Raw genomic sequence first — 22,655 nt, 5'->3', positions numbered from 1 at the left:
TCACCAGTTCAGATCCGCTGGAAGACCACCCCCTCCCCACGCACAACTTGAAGGACAGATATCATGCCAACACCCTTTCTACAGCACCAGGTGTGTGTCCTGTGGTTTCCTACATAAGTTCCAATGGTTGACCATTCTTCCCCAAAGGTTCTCCGGGGAAAGGCAAGCAAGAGTTCCATGTCAGGAGAATGCTCTAGAGGACAGAGGGTTACTGCTTGAAGCACCGAAACGTGAAACAAATTGAACAACCCGCAGTGTGTCGCCTATAAGGTACATTTCATTCCTCTTTCCCTCCTGCACCTCCATTGCCCATGTCATTTTAAAGACTTTTACGGGTGGGGGGCTTCTGGGGGGCTCTGTGGGTGAAGCATCTGACTCTTAATTTTGGCTCAGGTCATGATCTTGAGGTTCATGAGTTCGAGCCCTGCATCAGGTTCTGTGCTGACAGTGCAGAGCCTGCTTGGGATTCTCTCCCTCTCTCTCTGCTCCTCCTCTGCTCTCACTCTGTCTCTTTCTGAAAATAAATAAACTTAAAAACATAAAATAAAATAAAATAAAAGTTTTTACTGACTCCCCTTTGCTCACAGATGTTCAAGGCTCTTCACAATCTGTCCCCTCTCTTCTTTCCTCTTGCCCTTCACCACAACTCAACACCACGGCAGTGGCCATAACAAGCCGCCCAAGACTCCCCAGACCTTGGAGACCTCTCAGACCTCTGTGTCACTGCATAAACTGTTCCTCCTGCAGGGAATACACTTCCTCCCCTTCACTATTCCTCTTTGAAAAGTCCCACCCCTGAAATGCCCTCTGTAGGCCTGGGATTAGGTCACACAGTGAAGCAGGGTCCCATTCTGTCTTTTTTTGAAGTTTTGATGTGTTGTTCATTGTGGAATTTTTGGCAGCAATTTTGTTGTTGTTTTTTAATTTTTAAATTTTTATTAAAAATATTTATTTAATGTTTTTTTATTTTTGAGAGAGAAAAAGAGAGACAGAGTGTGAATGGGGGAGGGGCAGAGAGAGAAGGAGACACAGAATCTGAAGCAGGCTCCAGGCTCCGAGCTGTCAGCACAGAGCCCGACGCGGGGCTCGAATTCATGAACCGTGAGATCATGACCTGAGCCAAAGTTGGATGCTTAACCGACTGAGCCACCCAAACTCCCCTATTTTTGTTTTTATAAATATTGCATTAAAATATTATTTATATTGATTATTGCTTTCTTTTTTGGTGACTCCTTGAATTTTATACCTGAGTGGAGAGCCTCATTTGCCTCACCCCAATCCTGGCCCTGTCACTTCCAGAGGACAGGTGGGTGTGTCCTCCTCTGTGTCTTATTGCATTTTGGTATCTGTTTCTACATCTCAGGTCCCAGTTTTTTCCCTGGACTGCAAATCCCTCAACATGCAGCATATTTACACTCCCAGTGCCTGGATGTGGCTTCCTGCTGTGCTATGCATTTCCAATAAATCTTGAAGTCTCAAAAAAATCACATTGATCTTAAAAATTCTTGTTGTGGAATCATTTTCTGGCGAAATCCCTTTGTCAAGCAAAATTGTTGGCCTCATGGGAGCTGAAGTCAGACAAGTTTTTGATGAAGTTAACAGGACTTTGGTGAGCTTGTAATTCTTTATATCCTGAAAGATAGTTTAAAAAAACAAAAACAAAAACTCCCAAAGAAAATCACTCCGGTCTGAAAACTCATCTTTGGGGGGAAGAGTTAAGTGTCCAAGGTTATAACAGCTGATGAGGTCAGAGGGAGCTGGCCTGGCAACTAGACTCTGCCCCTCCACAGCGGACGGCTTCCAGCAGAAGTGAGTCTAAATTCTCCAGTAGACGATACTGATACCAGGGAGGACAAGGGAGTGGGTAGGGTTGGGGTATTAAGATACAGGCTACTGCATTTTATCCAATGGTGGTGGGAGAGGGGTACCTGGAGAAAACAAAGTCAATCTTTTCCTTTTTTGAAATGAAGCTAAAACATGAAGAAATGTATTTTTTGTTCAATAAACATGGGATAGAATTCCAACATCCCTAGCCACAGGGCCAGTTCCACTGAGAAGTGAACAGTGGGGACTCCAAATTTTGCAAGCATTTGGGGAGAGGGGAGAATTGGCTTTCTGTTAATTGGCAAATGTTCCAAAGAGTCTCTGTTTTCGTTGGGAGGTGCTGTTATATATACACATGTATGGACCAGAGTCTCTGATGAGTTTATAAGGTTCAGAAGAGATGGTTGATAAAATCTTGCGTTTTGCTAATTTATACCAGTACAAGCCCAGTAGAACTCAAAAAAAAAAAAAAAAAAAGCACATTGGATAATTGGGGAATAAACTATAGATCATTAAAAAAAAATTTTCCCCCTATAGGGAAAAGAGGACTGGGTTGAGGGGAGAAAACTAGAAAGTAAAATTATTTGAATATACCTGATTTTCTAGATTTGACTTTGGAACCATGTAAATCATCATTTAATTATGAGATAATTATAAAAATTAAATTCACAAAGCACCCCTAAAAAGTGAAAGTAAAACAAAACAAATAGAAAATTGTAGACCTATAATAGATGTTTTCTTCAGAGATTTCAATAAACAAGGGATTTTAAAAAATATCTTTTATAGTTCATTTTTTTATTTTGAGAGAGAGTAAGCATGAGTGGGGGGAGGGGCAGAGAGAGAGGGAGAGAGAGAGAATCCCAAGCAGGGTCCACTTTGTCAGCATGGAGCCCGATCTGGGGCTCGAACACAAAACCATAAGATCATGACCTGAGCCAAAGTCAGAGACCTAACTGACTGAGCCACCCAGGCACCCCAACAAGGGATTTGAAAACAACACTGAGTCTATTTTGTTACTGCAAGTGGAAAACAATGAATTGGCTAGTCGAACCAACCAACATCACCCTAAACATCATTGGGAAAATTAACCTGATTCAAATCAGTTTGTTTCTAATCTAAACCATTGAAAATCCACTATAGCCCAGTCCACATCTACCACTGGCAGACAAAAAAGACCTAGTGCTACCTACAGCCCGTCCCTCCCATAGTGACTGAAGGTAGCCACCCTGTGCCCACAACAGCTTTTCTTTCACCAAGGGCTGGTTCCCGGCTGCCATCTTGTTGGGGGTCCACGGAAAGCAAACTGGCTCCCCAATTAGTGGATTGCAGTAGAGTCCCGTGAAGACTCACAAAGTGAAGAAGTGTGTGTGATATGTATTGAATGAGTGGTCATTTCTCTGAGTTGTCACTTCTTGCTGCTATATCGGGGTGTTCCGTTCAGCTGCTCATCAGATGAGCCTTTAGATTATACACAGTTATTCTGGGGGAGGGCCTGGCTCTGCTTGTAATAAAATGCATGGGCTCTGTGGCAGCTGCTTGCTACTCAGAGGTCATTCTGGTTCACTTCAGTGGGTGCCGTTCGATTGCAAATGAAAACTCTTAAAATCCAGCCCCATACCTCCTGCCCCCCACCCCCCCGGCCCTCTCTGCTCCTGTGCCTGGCTGGTGCCAGAGGGGTCCACGCACCCTCCAGCAGCCTGCTCCCACTAACTCCTCTGCTCTCTGGCTCTGTGCTGCCCAGGCGAGTCCCTTTGGCTGTATCCCCTTCGTTCACATCTCCTTGTACCCCAAGATAGACTCCAACTCCTGGACTGAATTACAAACTCCTGAGGGCAACCCATCTCTTCCTTTTCTTTTTTCATTGAATACACTTAACCCCTGTCTCCCCCGCAGCCGCCAGGAGTTGCTCTCAATACCCAGCCTTACCCAGCTCCCTCCGGGCAATTTTAGATTAATGGAAGCTACCCGATCTGCCTTGCTTGTTCACCCTTTGCTGTATTTCTCCAGTCCCCCGAATCCACAAAGACCTTTAAAAAATTATTTTCCAGCACCAAGGAAAGCAGTCGAGGGACAAGATTGCTGCTTTTGAGCCGAATGAGACCTGACCACCTCTTCCTGGTCGTGTGACCCTGGGCAAGTCACTGACCTCCCTGAACCTTCGTGTTTCTTCTATAACATGGGGATCTGACATCATTAACACGCAGGATTGTTAGGAGGACCAAGTGAGTATTAATGTCTGCACAGCGTTAGCACCCTACCTGGCACATGGTTAGGCCCCTCAAAATGTTAGATCACCTTCATTTCTTCCCTTTCCTCTAGGATTCCCTCTGGCCGGATCCATGGGATCTGGCTCTCCAGTTCTCTAGGCTGCAGTTACAAAGGCAGGGGGCACCAGGGAAAGACCATCCTGCCACTTACCTTTCACGTAACCCCGAGTAACCGACTTTGCCCCTACAGGCCCTTTTCCACACACACAAAATGGGACTGTGGCTGAATAATGCTTTCAAACATTTGGCTTTTTCTTTTCTCCTTTCCTCTTTTCCATTTGTCCCTTTATGTGGCTCCGTAGAGGTGGTAAGAGCCCACATCTTTCATTCTGAGCCTAAGGAAAAAGGGCTAAAACCTAGATGTGATGTACCGAAAAAAGATGGGACAGGAATTTTTCAGTGGGAGCCAAAGGATCCCGGAGGGGCTTGCACAAGGCTTCTCCGGATGCTGTGTGGTACCTCTGGCAGGTGCAAGACCCTCAGGCCTTAGGATGGCGGAAGTCCCCGGGGACAGCCAGATCCTGAAGAGGCAGGCGCGGATCGCCAGCCATCCTCTGGGACACAGCTGCCCCCACTCTGACCCTCTGTCCACACAAGGTCACAGGAGCAGGAAGCCAAGCCCCAGAACAGCGGAGGTCCACCACTCCCCCCGAGCAAGGGTTCAGAGCCAGAAACACCACGGTAGAAAAATGAGGCAATCTTTGTCTCACGTCTGAGTGTGTGGACTGAGTTCACACCTGCTGCGGGGCTGAGAAGACCTCACGCTTTCTGTGAGGAGTGCTACTGAGATGAACTGAGGTGGACTATATATAAAATACCGGGCCCTGAGCCGCGACGGTAATTTTCCCCTCGCCGCAGTGACTTCCATCCCACAGTCCCGATGTGGGTCAGCACAGCAGTTGGAGTCCGGGCACGGAGTCCACTTGTTTGAAACCTGGCTCTGCCTCTGCCCAGCACGCGAGCCCAGCTCTCTGAGACTTAGGTCCCTCATCTGTGAAAGTCAGGGCGATTCCTATTCCCTGAGCTAATCCCTGGCAGGAATAGTTGTGATGTCCCAGGGCGGTAGCCCTTTCCCATGGCTCCTTTCGCCGCTGGGGCTCAGGCCTTACCTTCGGTGGTGAGGCTGTCGATGAAGAGGGAGGAGGAGGTGGTGGTGAGGTCCCCGTCAAAGGGGCTGAAGGAGGCGTTGGGGGAGGACGAGGAGTGGCCCTCGTCCTGGAAGTCCTCACACGTTCTGCCTTCCGCCTGCAAGAAAGACCCAGCGCCACCCTGGACCTCACCGGCCAGCGTGCTACGCAGAAAAGAGCCCTCGAACGGGAGGACGGAGGGGGCCCCTTCACCCCTCAGCGGCCAGAAAACTTAAGACTCCCGTGCTTGGTTCAAGCATGGTAAACTAACCAAAGCTGAGCCCTGAGTGCATTTAAGCCTCCCACTTTATCCTGAAAACGTCTTATCTCCCAGGGCAATTTATCTGTCCGCTGCTTCGAATCCTTCCTCAAGGAAGGAGCTGAGATGCCAGTCTTAAACAAATAAAGCAAATCTGTACATTCAGCACAGCCAGTGTCAGAAGTGGGCTGCTAGACAAGATTTTTTTTTAAGGCCTTAGAAAGCTCATCCAGGCTTACTAATAAATAGGTGGTGGTGAGCACACAGCCGTGGGGTCTGGGGGTTTATGTTTATTTAAAAAATTTTTTTTAACGTTTATTTATTTCTGAGACAGAGAGAGACAGAGCGTGAGTGGGGGAGGGGCAGAGAGAGAGGGAGACACGGAATCCGAAGCAGGCTCCAGGCTCCGAGCTGTCAGCACAGAGCCCGAGGCGGGGCTCGAACTCACAGACCTCAAGATCATGACCTGAGCCGAAGTCGGACGCTCAACCGACTGAGCCGCCCAGGTGCCCCTGGGGGGTTTAATGTTTAAATGTGAGGCCTTGTTGGGGTGCCTGGGTGGCTCAGTCGGTTGAGCATCCGACTTCGGCTCAGGTCATGATCTCTCAGTCCGTGGGTTGGAGCTCTGCATTGGGCTCTGTGCTGACAGCTCGGAGCCTGGAGCCTGCTTCGGATTCTGTCTCTTTCTCCCTCTCTCTCTTTCTCTGCCCCTCCCCACTCGCACTCTGTCTCTCTCAAAACTAAATGAACATTTAAAAAAAATTCTTTTTTAAATGTGGGGCCTTGCATTTTCACTATCCCACCGGTTGTGAGAGGCAGATCAAATCATTATATCTCTCTATGCCTCGGTTTTTTGCTCTGAGCAGTAGGGGGCACCGGCCCCCAGCCCCTGGAGCTGCTGGGATTCAATCCGAGCAGGTGTAGGCACTTGCAGGGAAGGGCTGGGCACACACAGTGTGCTCATACTGCAGGACGGGATGGAGAGAGGAAGGAAGAGGGAAAGGATGCACGGATGAATGGATCTGTCTGTGTGGGTGGAAGGTGTAAGAACAGGATGCTCCCCGCCCAGAATCAAAGCCGTTGTGCGTTCCGGAAAACTTGAGCAGTGAGAAGGAACCTGTATGGGATTCCAAATAGGAAATCCCCTCCTCACTCCCAGAACACTCCTCTTCACTCCCTGAAGAGCCTGAGGGCTGGAGGCAGGGCAGCTGCTCCGAGAATGTCACCAGCCTCCCAGAGGATCCAGCTGTGGCCAACACCATGCCCAGCACACCCTCTGCAAGCACCAAAACAGCTCCCGGAGAGCCGCCCACTCAAGGCCAAGTTTCCAGAAGGGCTTTTTTCAGGGATCCGCAGAACCCTCTAAAATCTCCCGAGTCTGGTCTAACTGGCTCAGAGCAGTCTGAGAGACAAGTCCCAGATGGAAGGGAGAATTTCTTTGCCAAGAAACCAAGACGGCTTGCAAAGAGCTACGGGGGGGACGGGTCTGCTGGCAGCCCTGCCCCTCCCCACAACCTGGCTCACTTAAGCCTCTCACCTCCTGGGCACAGCCGTAGGCCAGCCACTCCTGGCGGTAGCGGTCAAAACCACTGGAGCACCTGCGGGGGGGACCAGAAGGTAAGAAGTGTGATGGGATTGACGGAGAAGCCCTCCTCTTCACTCTCTCCTGTTCAGTAGCAGCTCTCCGATGACGGGGCGGAGGGGGCTAACGTCCCAGGGCTGCGGTGATCCGGACCACCGGGCAGGTGCCCTCCTTGTCACCTGGCACCTGTGGGATCAGGAGTCAGACCCTTCTTCCCCAACTACTCCTCCAAAAGGAAGGGAAGGTGTCTGGCGTCTCCACTCTCCTCCTGACCCAGCTCCCCAGGACCAAGGTCACATCTGCCCAGATGTGTGCATATAGGGAGCTAGATGAACTGTATGACCTCAAATGAGCTCTAAGATCCCCTTGACTCTAGGCGGCCATGAAATTGCTGAGAGTTCAGGGAATTCACAGCAACGTCTTCTGGGGAGAGTTTCACTCATTCACAGACAATCCTTTTTCTTTGTGGAGGGGCCTAAACTTGGCAAGGAGAAGCTGGGCTGAAGGTGGACTTCAGCACATTTAGCCAATACCTCCTGCGTGATCACTAAAGGGCAGAAAGGAGGGTCCTGCCAGCAGCTAGGAGAGATCGAAAACCAGCTGACCAGCGTCCCGGGAGAGGACACTGTGCAGCTCAGCTGGGCTGGAAGGTGCCAAGTGCTTCCCTAGGGAAGGGATGGGGGTATGTGGATGAACCAGAAAATGTTCTCCATGGCACCGTGCTCAAATGGAAATTCTTCACTCTGGTGCCAGGGGAATCCACCAAGCCCTGCTCAAGCTCTGGAACATCTGCACGGGAAGAATCATATCATGAGCCACCAGTGCTGAGGAAGAATTCATCGCTAGTTAATTTTCTCCACTAACAACCGCCCACCCATCTGCCAGGGACCCAGTGAGGCGGAGGTCAGTTTTTCCTTCTGAAGATGCCTCCTGGGGCTCCGAGCTGCCCCTCCTGCAGCAGGGACAGCTGAACTGAGCCCCCCCACCCCACTACCCCTCCCAGGTCCTCTGTGTGCCCACTACTCTGGGACATTGAGGACTAGGCGGTCTATTGGGGGCTGGCAACTAAAGTTTCTTTTAAGCCAAACTAATTGATTCTTCCAAGCACTGAGCCTTTGACATAGGTCTGGGAGCACCACGTTCTAAGCTCTGAGCCAGCCAACCCAGATGCAGAGAAGAAGGACATCAGGCATGGCCACTATTGGGCACCTCCTGAATGCCAAGTGCCGCCGTGGCCATATGCTGCTCCTGTAGTATTTCATGGGACCCTCACAAGGACACTGTAAAGCAAGGATTATGACTGCTCATTCCCCGGGCCAAATCCTGCAGTTAAAGCCATTTTAGACTCCAGAGTGGGCCCTTGGGGCCGGGGAGGGGCAATGTGGACTAAAAGGAAGACACTGGCCTTGGTAAATGAAATGATCTAAACCAGATCCAGCCCCAGGGCAAGGAGGGGAAGCTCTGGGAGGCTGCAGAAGGCTGAGTGGGTGGCGAGGAAGGGGAAGCTGAGAACCCACACGGTGACTGCAAGCAGCTGTTGGTGGGAGAGTCCATGGGGCTGGCCCCTCTGCACCAGCCCTGCCCTCTGGCTCTGTAGAGACGTGGAGTTAGCTCTCAGTTGGTGCTGAGGCTCCAGAGAGCTGGCAAGGAGGGGCCCACACTGGGGTGAGCCCAGACCCATGGGCATCTGGGGACAGGATTTCAGCACCGCGTCAGCCTTGATTGCTCTCTGATGGAACTTCTGTGCCCTATAGCTGACATAACCACAGCAAAAGCGGTGTCCACACCCAAGGCCTTGCCCTCCCCTAACCTGACCAACCCTCATTAAACTGTCACGGTCTCTGGGTTTGGGCGTATGTGTTAAATGGGGATGTGTCAATGGGAGGGTTTTGCTTTCATCTGACCCATTTTGAAGTTCTTATGGCTCGGCTCTCTCTGGATGCTGAGTCATGTGGTGGCAGCCAGCCCCAGGATTCCGGGGCTCATCCGAGGTCACCTGGATTATCTCTCGGCGCTGAGACAGTAGCTCTCAAACTCGAGAGTGCATAAGATGGATGGTGCTGCAGAGCTATTCTCCAGGAGGACCCCAACCTCCAGGTAGGAAGGACACGGGAAACCCCTCTCCCCTTGGCCCCCGGGGCTGTGTCCTGTGCCGGGCAGGCCACCTTTTAGTTCCTATTTCTGCCCTGGGCCATTTGAAAGGAGCAAAGGAAACACTGACAGATGCTTGCCAGCTGCCTGGAACTCAGAGACACTGTAATTTGCAACTTTCAAGATTGCTTCATAGGGCTTCCCACTCTCATGAGAGCCCTGGTCCCCAAAGAAGTCATTTTGTTTCGTTTTGTTTTCCCTTCCTGCTATTTATTTATCTTGGACAGGAGAACAGGGCTCGAATTCTGAGTCTAATCTGTGAGGAAATGATTTCAGAACAAGGAGTGGAAGATGAGTGGGGATTTAAGAAATTTATCCCTCTTTATCCCTCAGCCTGAATCTCACCCAGAATTTTCCCTGTTTCCAACACCAAGCAAACACAGCTTTGTAGCTTGCCCCAACCTTCCACGGATGCCCGCAACTTCCACACCCCTGATTTTCAGGAAACCCCATTACAGCCCAAGAAAGATCTTAAGGCGGTGTTTGGGGGGTCACGGGACCCTCATCCAACGGCAATGGGTCTTTGGAGCTGGCGGGTCTCACATTTGTTTGCAGATGAGGCACTGTGTTAATATGCAGGTTTCTGGGCTTCTCTCCCAGAGATCCTGATGCAGGGGGCCTGGGGCAGGTTCCAGGAATCTGCATGTTCAACACGAGACCTAGCTGATTCTGGGATCCTCACATCTGTGGACCGTTCTCTGGGAAGCCCTGCGCTAGGATGAACCAACCCTTCCGGGTGTAAGGAGGCGCTACAGTAGATAGAATCTCTGAATAATCTTCCAGAAACCTAGTGTCACCACGGGGACCCTGCCACACAGTCACCTTGACTCGGGGAGAAACTCACTTCTGTGACATTCTTGTGCTACGGGGCACAGTGGGCTGGCTAGAGATGCTCTCATGTTGGCAGTGAGGCCCGAGGCAGGGAGGGGGCCGTGCCACCCTCTGCCCCTCCTCCAAGGCATCCTGGGGAACCAGAGGGTCAGCCCAGCACAAACCTCTGGAGGACGTGGCACCAGCTGCAGTTGAAGGTCAGGTCCGAGGACACGCAGGCATCACAGGTCCGATGCTGCAGGCAGGCTGCAAGAGAGAAGGCAGTGGTCCCTGAGCATCTGACCCTCCACAGACCTCCAAAAGGCGCAACTCTCCCAAATGCTGGGTCCTTACAGAACTACGGAGTCTCTGACTGGCAGGGACCCTAGAGGTCATTAGTGCCACCCTCCCTTGAGTCCAGCCCTGATTCTTCCATCTCTTTCTCCCTCCTTCCCTTTTCCTCCTTCCTCCTTCTTTCTGTCACCAGGGGGGCAGGCCCCCAGCGGCTGCTGGGGATTCTGCAGGAAGTCGTCTATGCAGAGGCAGACTCACTCAAACAGATAATCAAACAAAAATAACTACATAATCACCATTGCGATGAGGTTTGTGAGGCACGTACAAAGGGATCTCACCTAGTCTGGGAAGTTATACTGCTGGGCTGTGGCCCACAATTACAGGGTTGCAAAGGAGTTCAATGGACCTACCAGGTATTCATCCACTCATGCATGCATTCATTCATTCTTTCAACAAATATTTACTGAACGCTTACCACGGGCCAGGCCCTGTCCCGGGTGCTGGAGATGCAGTGGTGAAGGGGCAAAGACAGAAATGCTGCCTGCATGGACCCTGCAGTTGAGTGGAGGAGACGGCCAACAGATACACAGACAAGGGGGCGCCTGGGTGGCTCAGTCGGCTAAGCATCTGACTTCGGCTCAGGTCATGATCTCACGGCTCATGAGTTCGAGCCCCGCATCAGGCTCTGTGCTGACAGCTCAGAGGCTGGAGCCTGCTTCGGATTCTGTGTCTCCCTCTCTCTCTCTCTCTCTCTCTGACCCTCCCCCCGCTCGCACTCACTCTCTCTCTCTCTCTCTCTCAAAAATAAATAAACATTAAAAAAACAAATACACAATGAAGTCTACACTAGGGTTTCCAGCACGGGACTGTGAAAAAAAGTGGCACAAAACAAAGAGGCAGAATGATAGGGGCGGCGGGGGGATGCATTCTGGTCAGGGAGGTTGGTAAAGGCTTCTCTGAGGAGAGGTCGTTTAGGCAGAGCCTGGGAGAAGGCAGGAAGCAAGCCCGGCTGCTCTCCTGGAGGAGGCGAAGTACAAGCAGAAGAGCCCTTGCACGCAGAGGCCTGGGAGGAGCGTGTTTCAGCCTTTCAGCCGTGTTCTCAACAGCAGCCGGGATGCTAACAGGCTGGGTGGAGTAGACAAGCTGAGGGTGATAGAGGAGGAGCGAGAGCTGGGGCCTGGCCTGGGGCAGTGCAGAGCCAGAGAGCAGAGGGGTTAGTGGGAGCAGGCTGCCGGAGGGTGCGTGGACCCCTCCTCTGGCACCAGCCAGGCACAGGAGCAGAGAGGGCCGGGGGTGGGGGTGGGGGCGGGGCAGGAGGTATGGGGCTGGATTTTAAGAGTTCTCGTTTGCAATCGAACGGCACCCACTGAAGTGAACCAGAATGACCTCTGAGTAGCAAGCAGCTGCCACAAAGCCCATGCATTTTATTACAAGCAGAGCCAGGCCCTCCCCCAGAATAACTGTGTATAATCTAAAGGCTCATCTGATGAGCAGCTGAACGGAACGCCCCGATATAGCAGCAGGAAGTGACAACTCACTCAGAGAAATGACCACTCATTCAATACATATCACACACACTTCTTCACTTTGTGAGTCTTCACGGGACTCTACCGCAATCCACTAATTGGGGAGCCAGTTTGCTTTCCGTGGACCCCCAACAAGATGGCAGCCGGGAACCAGCCCTTGGTGAGAGAAAAGCTGTTGTGGGCACAGTGTGGCCACCTTCAGTCACTATGGGAGGGACTGGCTGTAGGTGGCACTGTGTCCTTTCAAAAGAACGAGAGCTCTCTGGCTGCTTCATTCCCTGGGGTATCCAGAGGTCCCAGAATAGCACCTGGCACGTGGTAGGCAGTTTACAAATGTTTACGCAATTGATGTATTGATGCTTTCGTTATCCCCATTTTACAGAGGAGGGAACTGAGAGGCTTACAGAGAGTCATGAAGCTAAGAGTGGCAGGTCTGGGTTTGAGCTGAGGTCTGTGTGAGCCAAAAGCCCGAGCTCTTGGCCTTGAGATCCCACTGTGGGTTTCCCTGCCCCCTGATCCCACCCTCAGCCCACGCCACCTCTTCATGAGTGTCTCTTCTAGACAAGGGACCGGGAAGAACCAACCACAGAGCACAATGGCTTAGAGACAGCCCATCCACACCTCTGGAAGAATCTTGGCTAAGTCCTCCTCCACCCAAAGGTAACAGAGCCATCCTGCACTGGGGGGTTGCAGAGTTTTCTCAGGACCAAGGTAACCAGGCTTCCAGGAGTTCAAATCACAGCCTTGGTAGCGCTGGCCCCTCCCCTGCAGCTGTATCTACATGGGCGCCCACACAGGAGCCCGTGGCCTGCTCATTCCAGTGACTCCAGAGGCCCCTTGAAAGGCTCTAGTCAAAAAACCCTGGGAGCTTCCGTGAGGTACGTGTAAAATCTACTGACCTTTAATTCCCGTCTGCATTTCAGATGTCCTGTGCGCTATTAAATGCTCACGAAATTCACCAGAGGGGTGAGAAGTGGCTGAAACATACAGACGGTGTCCCAGAAACGTATTCCCGGGACGTTTCACTTCTGCCCAGGCAGTTACCCTGCCCTTGGATGTCCTTGCTCCTAAGTGCAGTTTATTCAAGGGCTAGGACTGAGGTTTGCTCTCAGCGTCCTTGAGGAGCCCCTGGTTCTCAGGCCCCACGTCTTTCCTGCCCGGAAAGAGCGCAGTGGGGGTGCGCAAGTGGTCCTGTGACCCTGTGGTGTCTGTGTCCTTCCTCTTTTCCAGGGGAAGACACCTGCTGAGCCCAAATAAACCTTAACAATTAAAAAAATAAAAAACAAATAAAAATGCAAGAATAAGGGACACCTGGGCGTCTGGGCATCTGGCTCTTGATTTGGGCTCAGGTCATGATCTCACCGTTGGTGAGTTCAAGCCCCATGTCGGACTCCAGCCTGCTTGAGATTCTCTCTCTCTCAAAATAAATACATAAACCTGTTAAAAAATGTTTATTCATTTTTTGAGAGAGAGACAGAGACAGAGCATGAACAGGGCGGGGGTGGTCAGGGGGAGTGGGGGGCAGAGAGATAGGGAGACATAGAATCCGAAGCAGACTCCAGGCTCTGAGCTGTCAGCACAGAGTCTGACGCGGGGCTCGAACCCACAAGCCGTGAGATCATGACCTGAGCCAAAGTGGGACGCTCAACCGACTAAGCCACCCAGGCGCCCCCAAATAAAGAAATAAACTTAAAAGAAAATGGCAAGAACAGGAGTGCTGTCCTCCTCTCCCTCTCTCTCCCCAGCTGCCCTGACCATATCCTGAAGAGCATCTAACCTTGATCCTGTGGGGTCAGCAGCAGCTGGGGCCTCAGCCATAGTGTGCCTTCAACTGTAGGTGAGTGGGGTGGAGGGTGGAGGGTGAGTGGGGTGCGGGGGGGGCGGTGCAGAGGGCCTGGCCATGGTTCTTGGAGGGCTGCAGGATAAATTGCTTTACTGCCTCCTGCCTGTGGACTCCCACATTGCCCCTCCTCTAAGGAAAATGCAATAAGAAATTTAAGGACTGATCCGTTCAGTTCCTGGATTACCTTCCCTGGGGGCTGAGTCTAAAAATTCTGGGAGGTACACCTTCCCTGGGTTTAATTGTGTGTCAGTAACAATAGCTGTCATGTGCCAAGTACAAACCATGCCCCAGGCCGGGGATGCGCCAGTTGGTTGTCAGAGCTTCCATTCACTCATGTCCTCGACTCTACTTACTGTGGTTCTCACTCTTACCACAGCTCTGGGAGGGAAGGAGCGCCAGGCCCATGTGACACATGAGAAATGGCAGCCCAGAGAAATTACGTGGCCATATCCACCCAGGGATCAGTGGTGGGCCTGGGAATGGAACCCAGATTGTCTGACTATAACGCTCTTTGCAGGACAGTGGGAATGACCCCTACTCACTTGGCAGTGGGGTGAACTCCACAGCTGACATGCTGGTGACCTTGCTGGGGTCCAGCTCCACACGGTGGTATTCGAAGATAGTCCTCCGCCGAGATTCTGAAACAGAGGCAGAGCCTGTCATCAGGAGCACCTCACGGCCGGAGGGCTCCAAGGCTTGTACCTGGAGCCTGACAGGTGGGCAGGGGATTGCAGCCAGTGGAACAGGGAGTCAATACGCAGCCACTGAGGGCAGGAAGTAAGCTCATCAACGTGGGACAATGATGTTGGAGCTGCAGGGAGACAGGAAGACAAGAACTGACCCTGAGAGGAGAGCTTTGTATTCTAGGCAGGTTAAACTGCTCAGGGCAGAGGCCCGGCTGCTGCTGTCAGGACATAGGAGCTCCCATGCATCTGCATGGCTCTGAGCCTTCACAGCTGCTGTTCTCTTGATTCATAATGTTCTTCCACCCCTTCTCTCTTTGTCTAGCTCAACCTTCCAGATCCAGCGCAGGGTTCCTTCCTTAGCCAGCTCCGTCCCCGTCTCCACTCAGGCCAGGTGCCATGTTCCCACTGCACTCACCATATTGTGTGGTCATTAGGGTCTATTTGGAGGGCGGAGCCATTAGACTGGGAGCATCTGGTCCTGAACCTGACCCACAGTGAGCACTCTGCAAACATCTGCAGATGCACAGGCTGAACTTAGAGAAACTCTCCCCTCCCGGATGGAAGCCAGAGCAAGGTTTAGGGCCTGGGGCTTGGCTTATGTCCTGCCTCAGTCCCTGCACGAACTCCCTACAGGACATCAGAGTCAAGAGACCTGAGTTCTGATTCCAGTTCTGCTCCCCTTCTTAGGCCTCAGTTTCTCATTTGTGATGTGGAAAGACAGAAACACCTCCCACAACACCCTTGGGAGGAAAAAAGTGGAATTGTAGATGAAATGACTTCTCCTAAAATGACAATCTGTGATGCTTTGATGTTTCCCACGACATCCCCATACCCACCCAAGAACCATGACTTGGGGTTGATTTCCTTAGGCTCTGAAAGGCAGGCGGGTAGGTGCTGAGCTTTGTGAATGAGCTTCCCTACAAGGGGAAGGGGTTGCATAGTGTTTGGCCTGCCCAGCACCCCTTCTTCCTTTAGGAAACAGCATCCCCTTTGGGGATACTACCCCTAGTCCATTCCTACATGTGGCCCGCCCTGAAGCTACCATTTTCCTCCATGACCCCGCCTCCCTGGCTACACAGTGATTGGTCCAGGGCTGGGCATCTGAAGCAAGCTGGGCCAATCAGAGACCTTCCCTGGGACTTTTCAACTGTAAACAAAAGACCCTTTGCTTTCTAGTAATGAAGCTGAGAAAATGCACGCTCCAGGTCTGTGAATGGCCACGGGTCCAATGAAGCAGGAAGTTCTGGTGGCTTTCTAGGCTCTGGTGTCCCAGGACCTGCCCTGGTCCCTGTCTCCCTAGCCATCAATTCTTCCTTTGGTTCTTTGGGCTACTTCATATCCCCTTTTCCACTTAAGCTTGTTAAGTTGGGTTTTTATTACTAGAAACCCAGAATAGGCAAGGATACATGTTTCTCTCTCAGCTGAGCATCTCAACTCTCAGCATCCTGTGCAATGGCTGGATGTCCCATCCCCCCACCCCCTCCTGAATGAAGAATCCAGGGGAGCATCTGCTTCCTAAAAGAACATCTCATCTACGTTTCTATCATATATTTATCCCCAATCTTGGAATCAATGCCTCCTACTTAACCCAGGATTGAACCCCCAGTTGGTCTGGTGCTAAGACATGCTGTCTTCCTATGACCCCACGCTGCTCTGCAGCAGAGTGATGATGGACACCTCAGCCCCCGAAACATTCCCAACTGCAGAATGTCCTGGAAACATTCTATGCAATGAATGAGTCCTGACTTGTGGCATCTGCTGATTTCTGTGATGTAAATACTCCCCGTGCTGATTCCAAACTACCAGTTTGGAGTCACTGAACACAGAACTGGGGAAAGATGTGGTCACTCTGCTCGTGTGACTCCTCACAAAGGTCTCTAGCGCACCGTGGTTATGGTTTCTTTTTTTTTTTTCTTTTGAAAAAATTTTTAATGTTTATTTTTGAGAGAGAGAGAGAGACAGCATGAGTAGGGGAAGGGGCAGAGAGAAAGGGAGACACAGAATCCGAAGCAGGCTCCAGGCTCTGAGGTTTCGGCACAGAGCCCGACGCGGGGCTCGAACTCACGCAACTGCGAGATCATGACCTGAGCCGAAGTTGGACGCTTCACGGACTGAGCCACTCAGGTGCCCCCATGGTTTCTTTACAGTAGTCCTCCTTATCCGCAGTTTCCCTTTCCACGGTTTCAGTTACCCGCGGTCAACCATGTCATTCGCCATGTAATCTCATCACACAGGCATTGTATCGGTCACCTCCCATCCTCACGAGAAGGGTGAGATTGGTACAATAAGATATTTTGAGAGGGAGACCACATTCACATAACTTTTATTACATTATATTGTTACAATTGCTCTATTTTATTACTGGTTGTTGTTAATCTCTTACTGTGCCTAATTTAGAAATTAAACTTTATCATAGGTAGGTGCATATAGGAAAAAACATAGTATACATAAGCTTCAGTACTATCCTGTGGTTTTAGGCATCCACTGGGAATCTTGGAACATGTTCCCTTGGATAAGGTGGGGGACTACTGGATTTGTGTTTCTAAAAGAGTAGAAGGGAAACATGTACAATTTTTTTTTAAGAATAAATAATCAAGGGGGCGCCTAGGTGGCTCGGTCGGTTAAGCGTCCGACTTCGGCTCAGGTCATGATCTCACAGTCCGTGAGTTCGAGCCCCCCGTCGGGCTCTGTGCTGACAGTTCAGAGCCTGGAGCCTGCTTCGGATTCTGTGTGTCTCTCTCTGTACCTCCCCAGCTAGCACTTTGTCTCTCTGTCTTACTGTCTCTCTCAAAGATAAATAAACATTAAAAAAAATTTAGATAGGGGACACCCAGGCAGCCTTCCACAGCTCCATCCCACCCACCACCCCCAGAGGCTGTCTCTCCTTCTGAAAAATCATCCTTTTGAGCACGAAAATGTAATAGGGGGGAAAAAAGTGAAATTCCAGGTCTTCCAAGGAGCCTGAGACCATGGGGTCTGGAGTCTATGTGAATCTTTCTTCCTCTATCTGCTTCCTCTTTCAAGGCTAGCTCAAAGGTCATACCCTCCTTGAAGGCTTCTCCACCCTCCTTGGGCACAGTTAGTTGGTGGCCCCTCTTCTGAGCTTCACAGCCTCCTGCACAATGTCTAGTGTCACCTGTTACACTGCTCCATCAGTATCAACTTTGCTGGCCACCTGCCCCACCAGGCTGTGGGCTCCCCCAGGGCAGAGCCTGCTAGTTATTTGTGTCTGTCCCCCAGCCCCTAGCACCGGGCCCTGCGCATAACAGGGCCTCAAGAAATGACTGTAAATGAATGAATGGATTATAGGTAGCCACAAAAACCTCAGCAACTTATTATAACTTCAGCCCACAGCCCAAAGGAAGAATGCCCTTCCTCCCTAGCCCACCACAGGCCACGGCTTCTCCCAAAAGGGCGGCCCCCAATGGGCTGCAGAAAGCCAGACATGCCCCTTCCTAACTGAGAACTCCAAGTGGAGGGAGAGCTGGCTTTCAGGATTTCCCCCCCTGCAAGGATGTGAGAGAGACCTTGCACCCAGGATCAGAAGGAAGGAGAAATGGGAGGGACCAATGGAGCCAGGGTTGGGCAAAATGGAGGCATGGACTTGTCAAGGCGCCCAGTTCAGGGGTAGAGACAGACACACAGCAGCCAGGGAAGGCGAGGTTCCCAGCAAACCTCACACCAGAATCTAGGGATGGGTCTCCCCGCCACCTGGGCTGGGGAACAGAGTTGAGGATGTGCTTCAAGTGAGGATGCAGCCAGACAGGGTCAGATGCCCTGCAAAACCTGACAGAGCCCTACCCCAAGGCAGGGGAGATGAGTGTGGTAGGAAGCGGAGGGGGGGAGGGGGGGTGTATGGAAATATACCTCTGATTAAAAATATTTGCTCACTTCAACTGTTGGCAACTTGTACTTGATTGAGTGTATGGCTTTGGGAATATTTTTATTTCTCTATAAACAGAACTCTTAATATCCCCGCCTAAGTTATTTGCTTTTGGATTAGCTCGCCAACATCTGGGGCTCACCCAAGGACGATGACGTCCATCTGCATGACCAACAGATCTCTCCAGAACTGAGACAGAGGCTGCCCCAAAGCCACATTTCTGGCAGTTTGAGACATTCTGCTTTATCTCTGTTTCCACTCATCAAAGATTCAGAAATACTAGGGTCCAGACACAGAAAGCCCAGCTGCCCAAACAAGAAAATTTAAAAAAAAAAAAATTTTTTTTTTAATGTTTATTTTTGAGAGAGCGAGTGAGACAGAGTGCAAGCGGGGGAGGGGCAGAGAGAGAAGGAGACACAGAATCTGAAGCAGCCTCCAGGCTCCGAGCTGTCAGCACAGAGCCCCACGCGGGGCGTGAACTCACAAACCGTGAGATCATGACCTGAGCCAAAGTTGGATGCTTTAACTGACTGAGCCATCCAGGCGCCCCACCAAGAAATGTTAATGGCTCAAAAGAGAGGTTTGCGTGTCCCGTTTTGTTTCAAAACAAGACACCAGTGGGGAAGGGTGGGATCAGTCAGAAGAGATCAGACGGACAAGTCCTGTCACAAACTGCCCTCCAAAATGGGTGGGTCACAATACAAAAGATATAAGATGGCAGTTCCAGAAAAAGTCTTCACTTACTCGTTCATGTATTTCTTTGCTCATTTGATTATTCATTCAATAATCATGAATGGAGCCCTAGCAGGGACCCCCAGAGGTAAACACAAAGGAACAGAACTACAGTTTGGAGCCCTTAATAATGAAATCCTCATTAACTGATTCCACTAATTCAGCATCTCAGTTTTGACGTCGCTACACTAACGTTGCTTTTATGCTGTCCATGAAAGAAAGAGTTTTTTAAGCAAATGAATAGAGGAAATTATGCTGACTTGTGGGTGAATAGAGGAAATTATACTGACTTCTGGGGGCCCCTGCAGCCAAATAAAGAGCATATAAGTTACCCTGTGTGTTTTGCCTGCCTCTGCAAATAGCTGCTGCTAACTGCACGTAGATCTTTGCATCAGGCACGCTCTGCAGATTCTCGGCTGCAAGATCGATGTAGCAGTTTATATATGTAAATGGCAAGAAGAACTCTGGCCGCTTGCAGCACCTCCTCCCCTCAATCCCAGGAGCGAGACTGCTCTGAATTCCCTCCACCCTCAGGTAAAGGTGGGAGGAAGGTATTTGGAGCCTGGGGAAGGAGACGGTCCCCCAGGCCAGGTTCAGGGGCTGGGGGTTTCTGGAATAGTGGGGAAACCAAACTCCACCTCTCCTGGCACTCCAGGCAGGGAGGAGCTAGGTTTCAAAGACAGGGACACCCTCCATTCTGGTGGCGGTGTCCGAGGTGGGCTTGGACAATGGGAATATCTGTGGCGATAATGGGAACTACAGACCAGAGAGCTGTCCTTGGCTTTGCGTCTCATTTAAGCTATGGTTATTTGGGATTTACTGTTATTTGGCACCTCAACGTAAGCCAAACGAATTCTCTACTTGTGGGTTGAATAGCAGACCCAGAGGAATCTGACCTCTCAGCCACATCAAATCCATCACTCCCCAAAGCAGAGGTGGTGGCCCATTTAGAAGCCCCGTGAAGGCCATGGATGCTGTCCCAGAAAAATGCATGCATATGAATATGCCCCACCCACACCTCAATCTTCCTCTTCACGTCTATGCCTGGAGCCCAGGCTAGAGATGCAACTAATTACCCAAGTACTCGCTCCCCACCGCAAGTGACATCAGGCCCCTGTTCTCACTGGGGGGCACCAGAGAGCAGAGGACAAGGTCCCTTCGGTGACACTCATTCTTGTGCGATTTTTTCATTGTTGAGTGTCTGCCCTGCGGCAGGCACAAGGCTGAGCGCTGGGGAGAAGGTGCTTGAGGAAACCGTGAGTTCTGCCGCACGGAGGAGGCAACATCTGAGCTGCAGCAGTGGATGGGGAGAGTTTTGCCAAGTGGCAAAAGAGTTGAAATGGGGGCCGTGTTAGGCAAGGAACCGGGTCCTAGAGATGTGGACAGCCCTTGGCATGCTTAGGGAACAGAGCATGCAGACCGGTGATGCCCTGACAGAGAATGGCAGGTGATGGGAGGGTCTAGAGAGGAGTCTATGAAGGTAGGCCGTGCCAGCTGCACGGGGCCTTGAATGCCGCACTAAGGATTTTCACTTCATGGTGCAAGCAACAAGGAGCCAGAGAATGACATGATCAGATCTGGCAGTGACGAGAAGGAATGGGGGACAGGAGGAAGGGGATGAGAGGCTGGGAGCTGCGGGACAGTGTCTGGGGCGGGGGGGGGGGGGGCAGGTGCCGGGTCTCCCTGGCGGGTGGACCTCACACCTCAGCAAACAGCACCTGGAGCCCCTAATCCAGCAGCTCCCACAACACAGCCCTGCCTCCTGTTGTGTCAGCTGGGCCACCCCCTGCCCTTCCTCCCGCCTCCCCGTATCTCCCTGGCTTGCTCTAAAACAGCCTTTCATTCCAGAATCACAGAGAAACCTCAGAGGCAGATACTCCCTGGGGGATCCGACTTCCTCTAATTCACCCTCATACAACAGCTGGATCCAACACACATTTCCTGAGACTCCGCCAGCCCACAAAGCCCTGTGAGGGAGCCACCGAGGAGGCAGGCGGGGTTCGGCAATGCGCACGGGCAGCGGGACGTGGACACTCAGAACTGCCTTTCCCGCAAAACAGCCTGGGAGATGTGGGTGTTTTGGGGAACTGAGGAGGAAAGGATTTACCCCTCTGGTTGGAATGGGGGTGGATTAGATTTAGCAAGTCTCAATGGTCGACTCCAGGGTTTAAGAAAAACAGAAGATCTGGGTTTCAGGTCTCTCTCATAGCCACGTGACCACAAGCAAGTCATTTCGCGTCTCTGAGCCTCTGTCCTCATTTAGAAAGTACAGACCCCACTTACAGTGTTGGGAGGATGACTACATAAGACGCTGTAAAGGTCAGGGGCACCTGGGTGGCTCAGTCGGTTGAGCGTCTAACTTTGGCTCAGGTCACCATCTCACGGTTCGTGGGTTTGAGCCCCGTGTCGGGCTCTGTGCGGGCTCAGAGCCTGGATTCGTTCTTCCTCTCTCTCTCCCCTGCCCCCCTCTCGTGCTCTATCTCTCTCAAAAATAAATAAAACATTAAAAATTTATTTAAAAAAAAAAGATATTGTAAATCTCAGAGCCTGGGGATGGGATTATCCGTGTGGTGATCAGGCAGCCTCTAACATGGCCCCCAGTGGCCCTGCCTCCTGGTGTTGACACCCTGTGGAATCCTGTCCTGAGTGTGTTGGACCTAGCGACTTGCTTCTAACCAGCAGAATATGGCAAAAGTGATGGGATGGCACTTCTAAGATTAGGTTACAAGAAGACCGGCCTCTGTCTTGCTCACCCTCTACTGCTCTCTTGCTTGCCTGCTTTGGTGGAAGCCAGCTAGCATGTTATGAGCTGTCCTATGAGGAGGTCCACGTGTCAGGAGCCAAGGGGGGGCCTCCTCAAGGAAGTGAACCCTGCTAACAATCACGTGAGAGCTCTTGGAAGCAGACCCCCACCCCAAACAGTTGTTGAGAGGGCCGTAACCTGGCAAGCACCTTGAGAGCAGCCTGTGCAAGACCTTGAACCAGAGGACGCAGCTAAGCTGTGCCTTGCTTCCTGATCCACAGAAACTCTGGGATAACGTGTGTGTGTGTGTGTGTTTAAGCTGCTAAATTTCAGGATAATTTGTTATGCAGCAATAGCTAACTAATACAATCAGAGTGACACTGAAACTATTTAGCAACCAGCTCAGTACATGTGCTACCCAACCAGTTAGAACTGATGCTGCCTGGAGCAGAGGCTTGGTGAGCTGCTTGCTAGTGTCCTGGGTGTTCAGGGAAGGTCAGGATGGGTAGGTGGAGTAGTGGGAACATATTTTATGGAAATACTCACAAAGGGGCATAAAAATAGCTGTTTGCAAGAATATTCACTGCAGCGTTATTTGTTGTAGCGAAATATTGGGAACTGTAAAGCCTATGTCCAGGGGATTGGCTAAATTAAGGTACATCTATGCAACAGGCTATCAAGTAGCCATTAAAAAGAATGAGGTGTGGGCTGATACGGAAGGATGGGCAGGATATACTTTGTTCAAGTGCAGACCAGTGACACCACATGCCATTCTCTGTGTTAAATATCCAAACATATACTTACCTGTAGGCTTACAGCTCTAGAAATAATCGGGTAGCCCTGGTGGCCTCCAGGAAGGGAAATTAGGGGACAGGGGTCGGGGATGGGAGAGAAACCTGATTTTTTCTATACCGCCTTTTGTATCTTT

At 51.1% G+C, this 22,655-nt stretch overlaps 1 protein-coding gene across 3 annotated transcripts in view; it reads right to left on the bottom strand.

Moving 5' to 3' along the window:
• PLXDC1 (plexin domain containing 1) overlaps window positions 1-22,655 on the bottom strand; it is a 63,533-nt gene that overhangs the window by 5,798 nt on the left and 35,080 nt on the right. For 2 of the 3 annotated variants that reach the window (XM_053892404.1, XM_053892403.1), the window contains exons 8-11: window positions 14,226-14,321; window positions 10,206-10,287; window positions 7,015-7,075; window positions 5,201-5,336 (exon numbers count right to left, since the gene is read on the bottom strand). In XM_053892404.1, the coding sequence (XP_053748379.1) occupies window positions 5,201-5,336; window positions 7,015-7,075; window positions 10,206-10,287; window positions 14,226-14,321 (375 nt within the window). Of the gene's footprint in view, window positions 1-5,200; window positions 5,337-6,249; window positions 6,595-7,014; window positions 7,076-10,205; window positions 10,288-14,225; window positions 14,322-22,655 lie in introns of those variants that run through there. The other variant, XM_053892405.1, reaches the window with a different exon arrangement.

This window comes from Panthera pardus, unplaced genomic scaffold, assembly GCF_024362965.1.
Source record: "Panthera pardus isolate Hobbes unplaced genomic scaffold, ASM2436296v1 HiC_scaffold_3, whole genome shotgun sequence".
NCBI lineage: Eukaryota > Metazoa > Chordata > Mammalia > Carnivora > Felidae > Panthera > Panthera pardus.
Note: the sequence above shows the minus strand (reverse complement) of the source record. Positions and strands in the feature narration are given on the sequence as shown.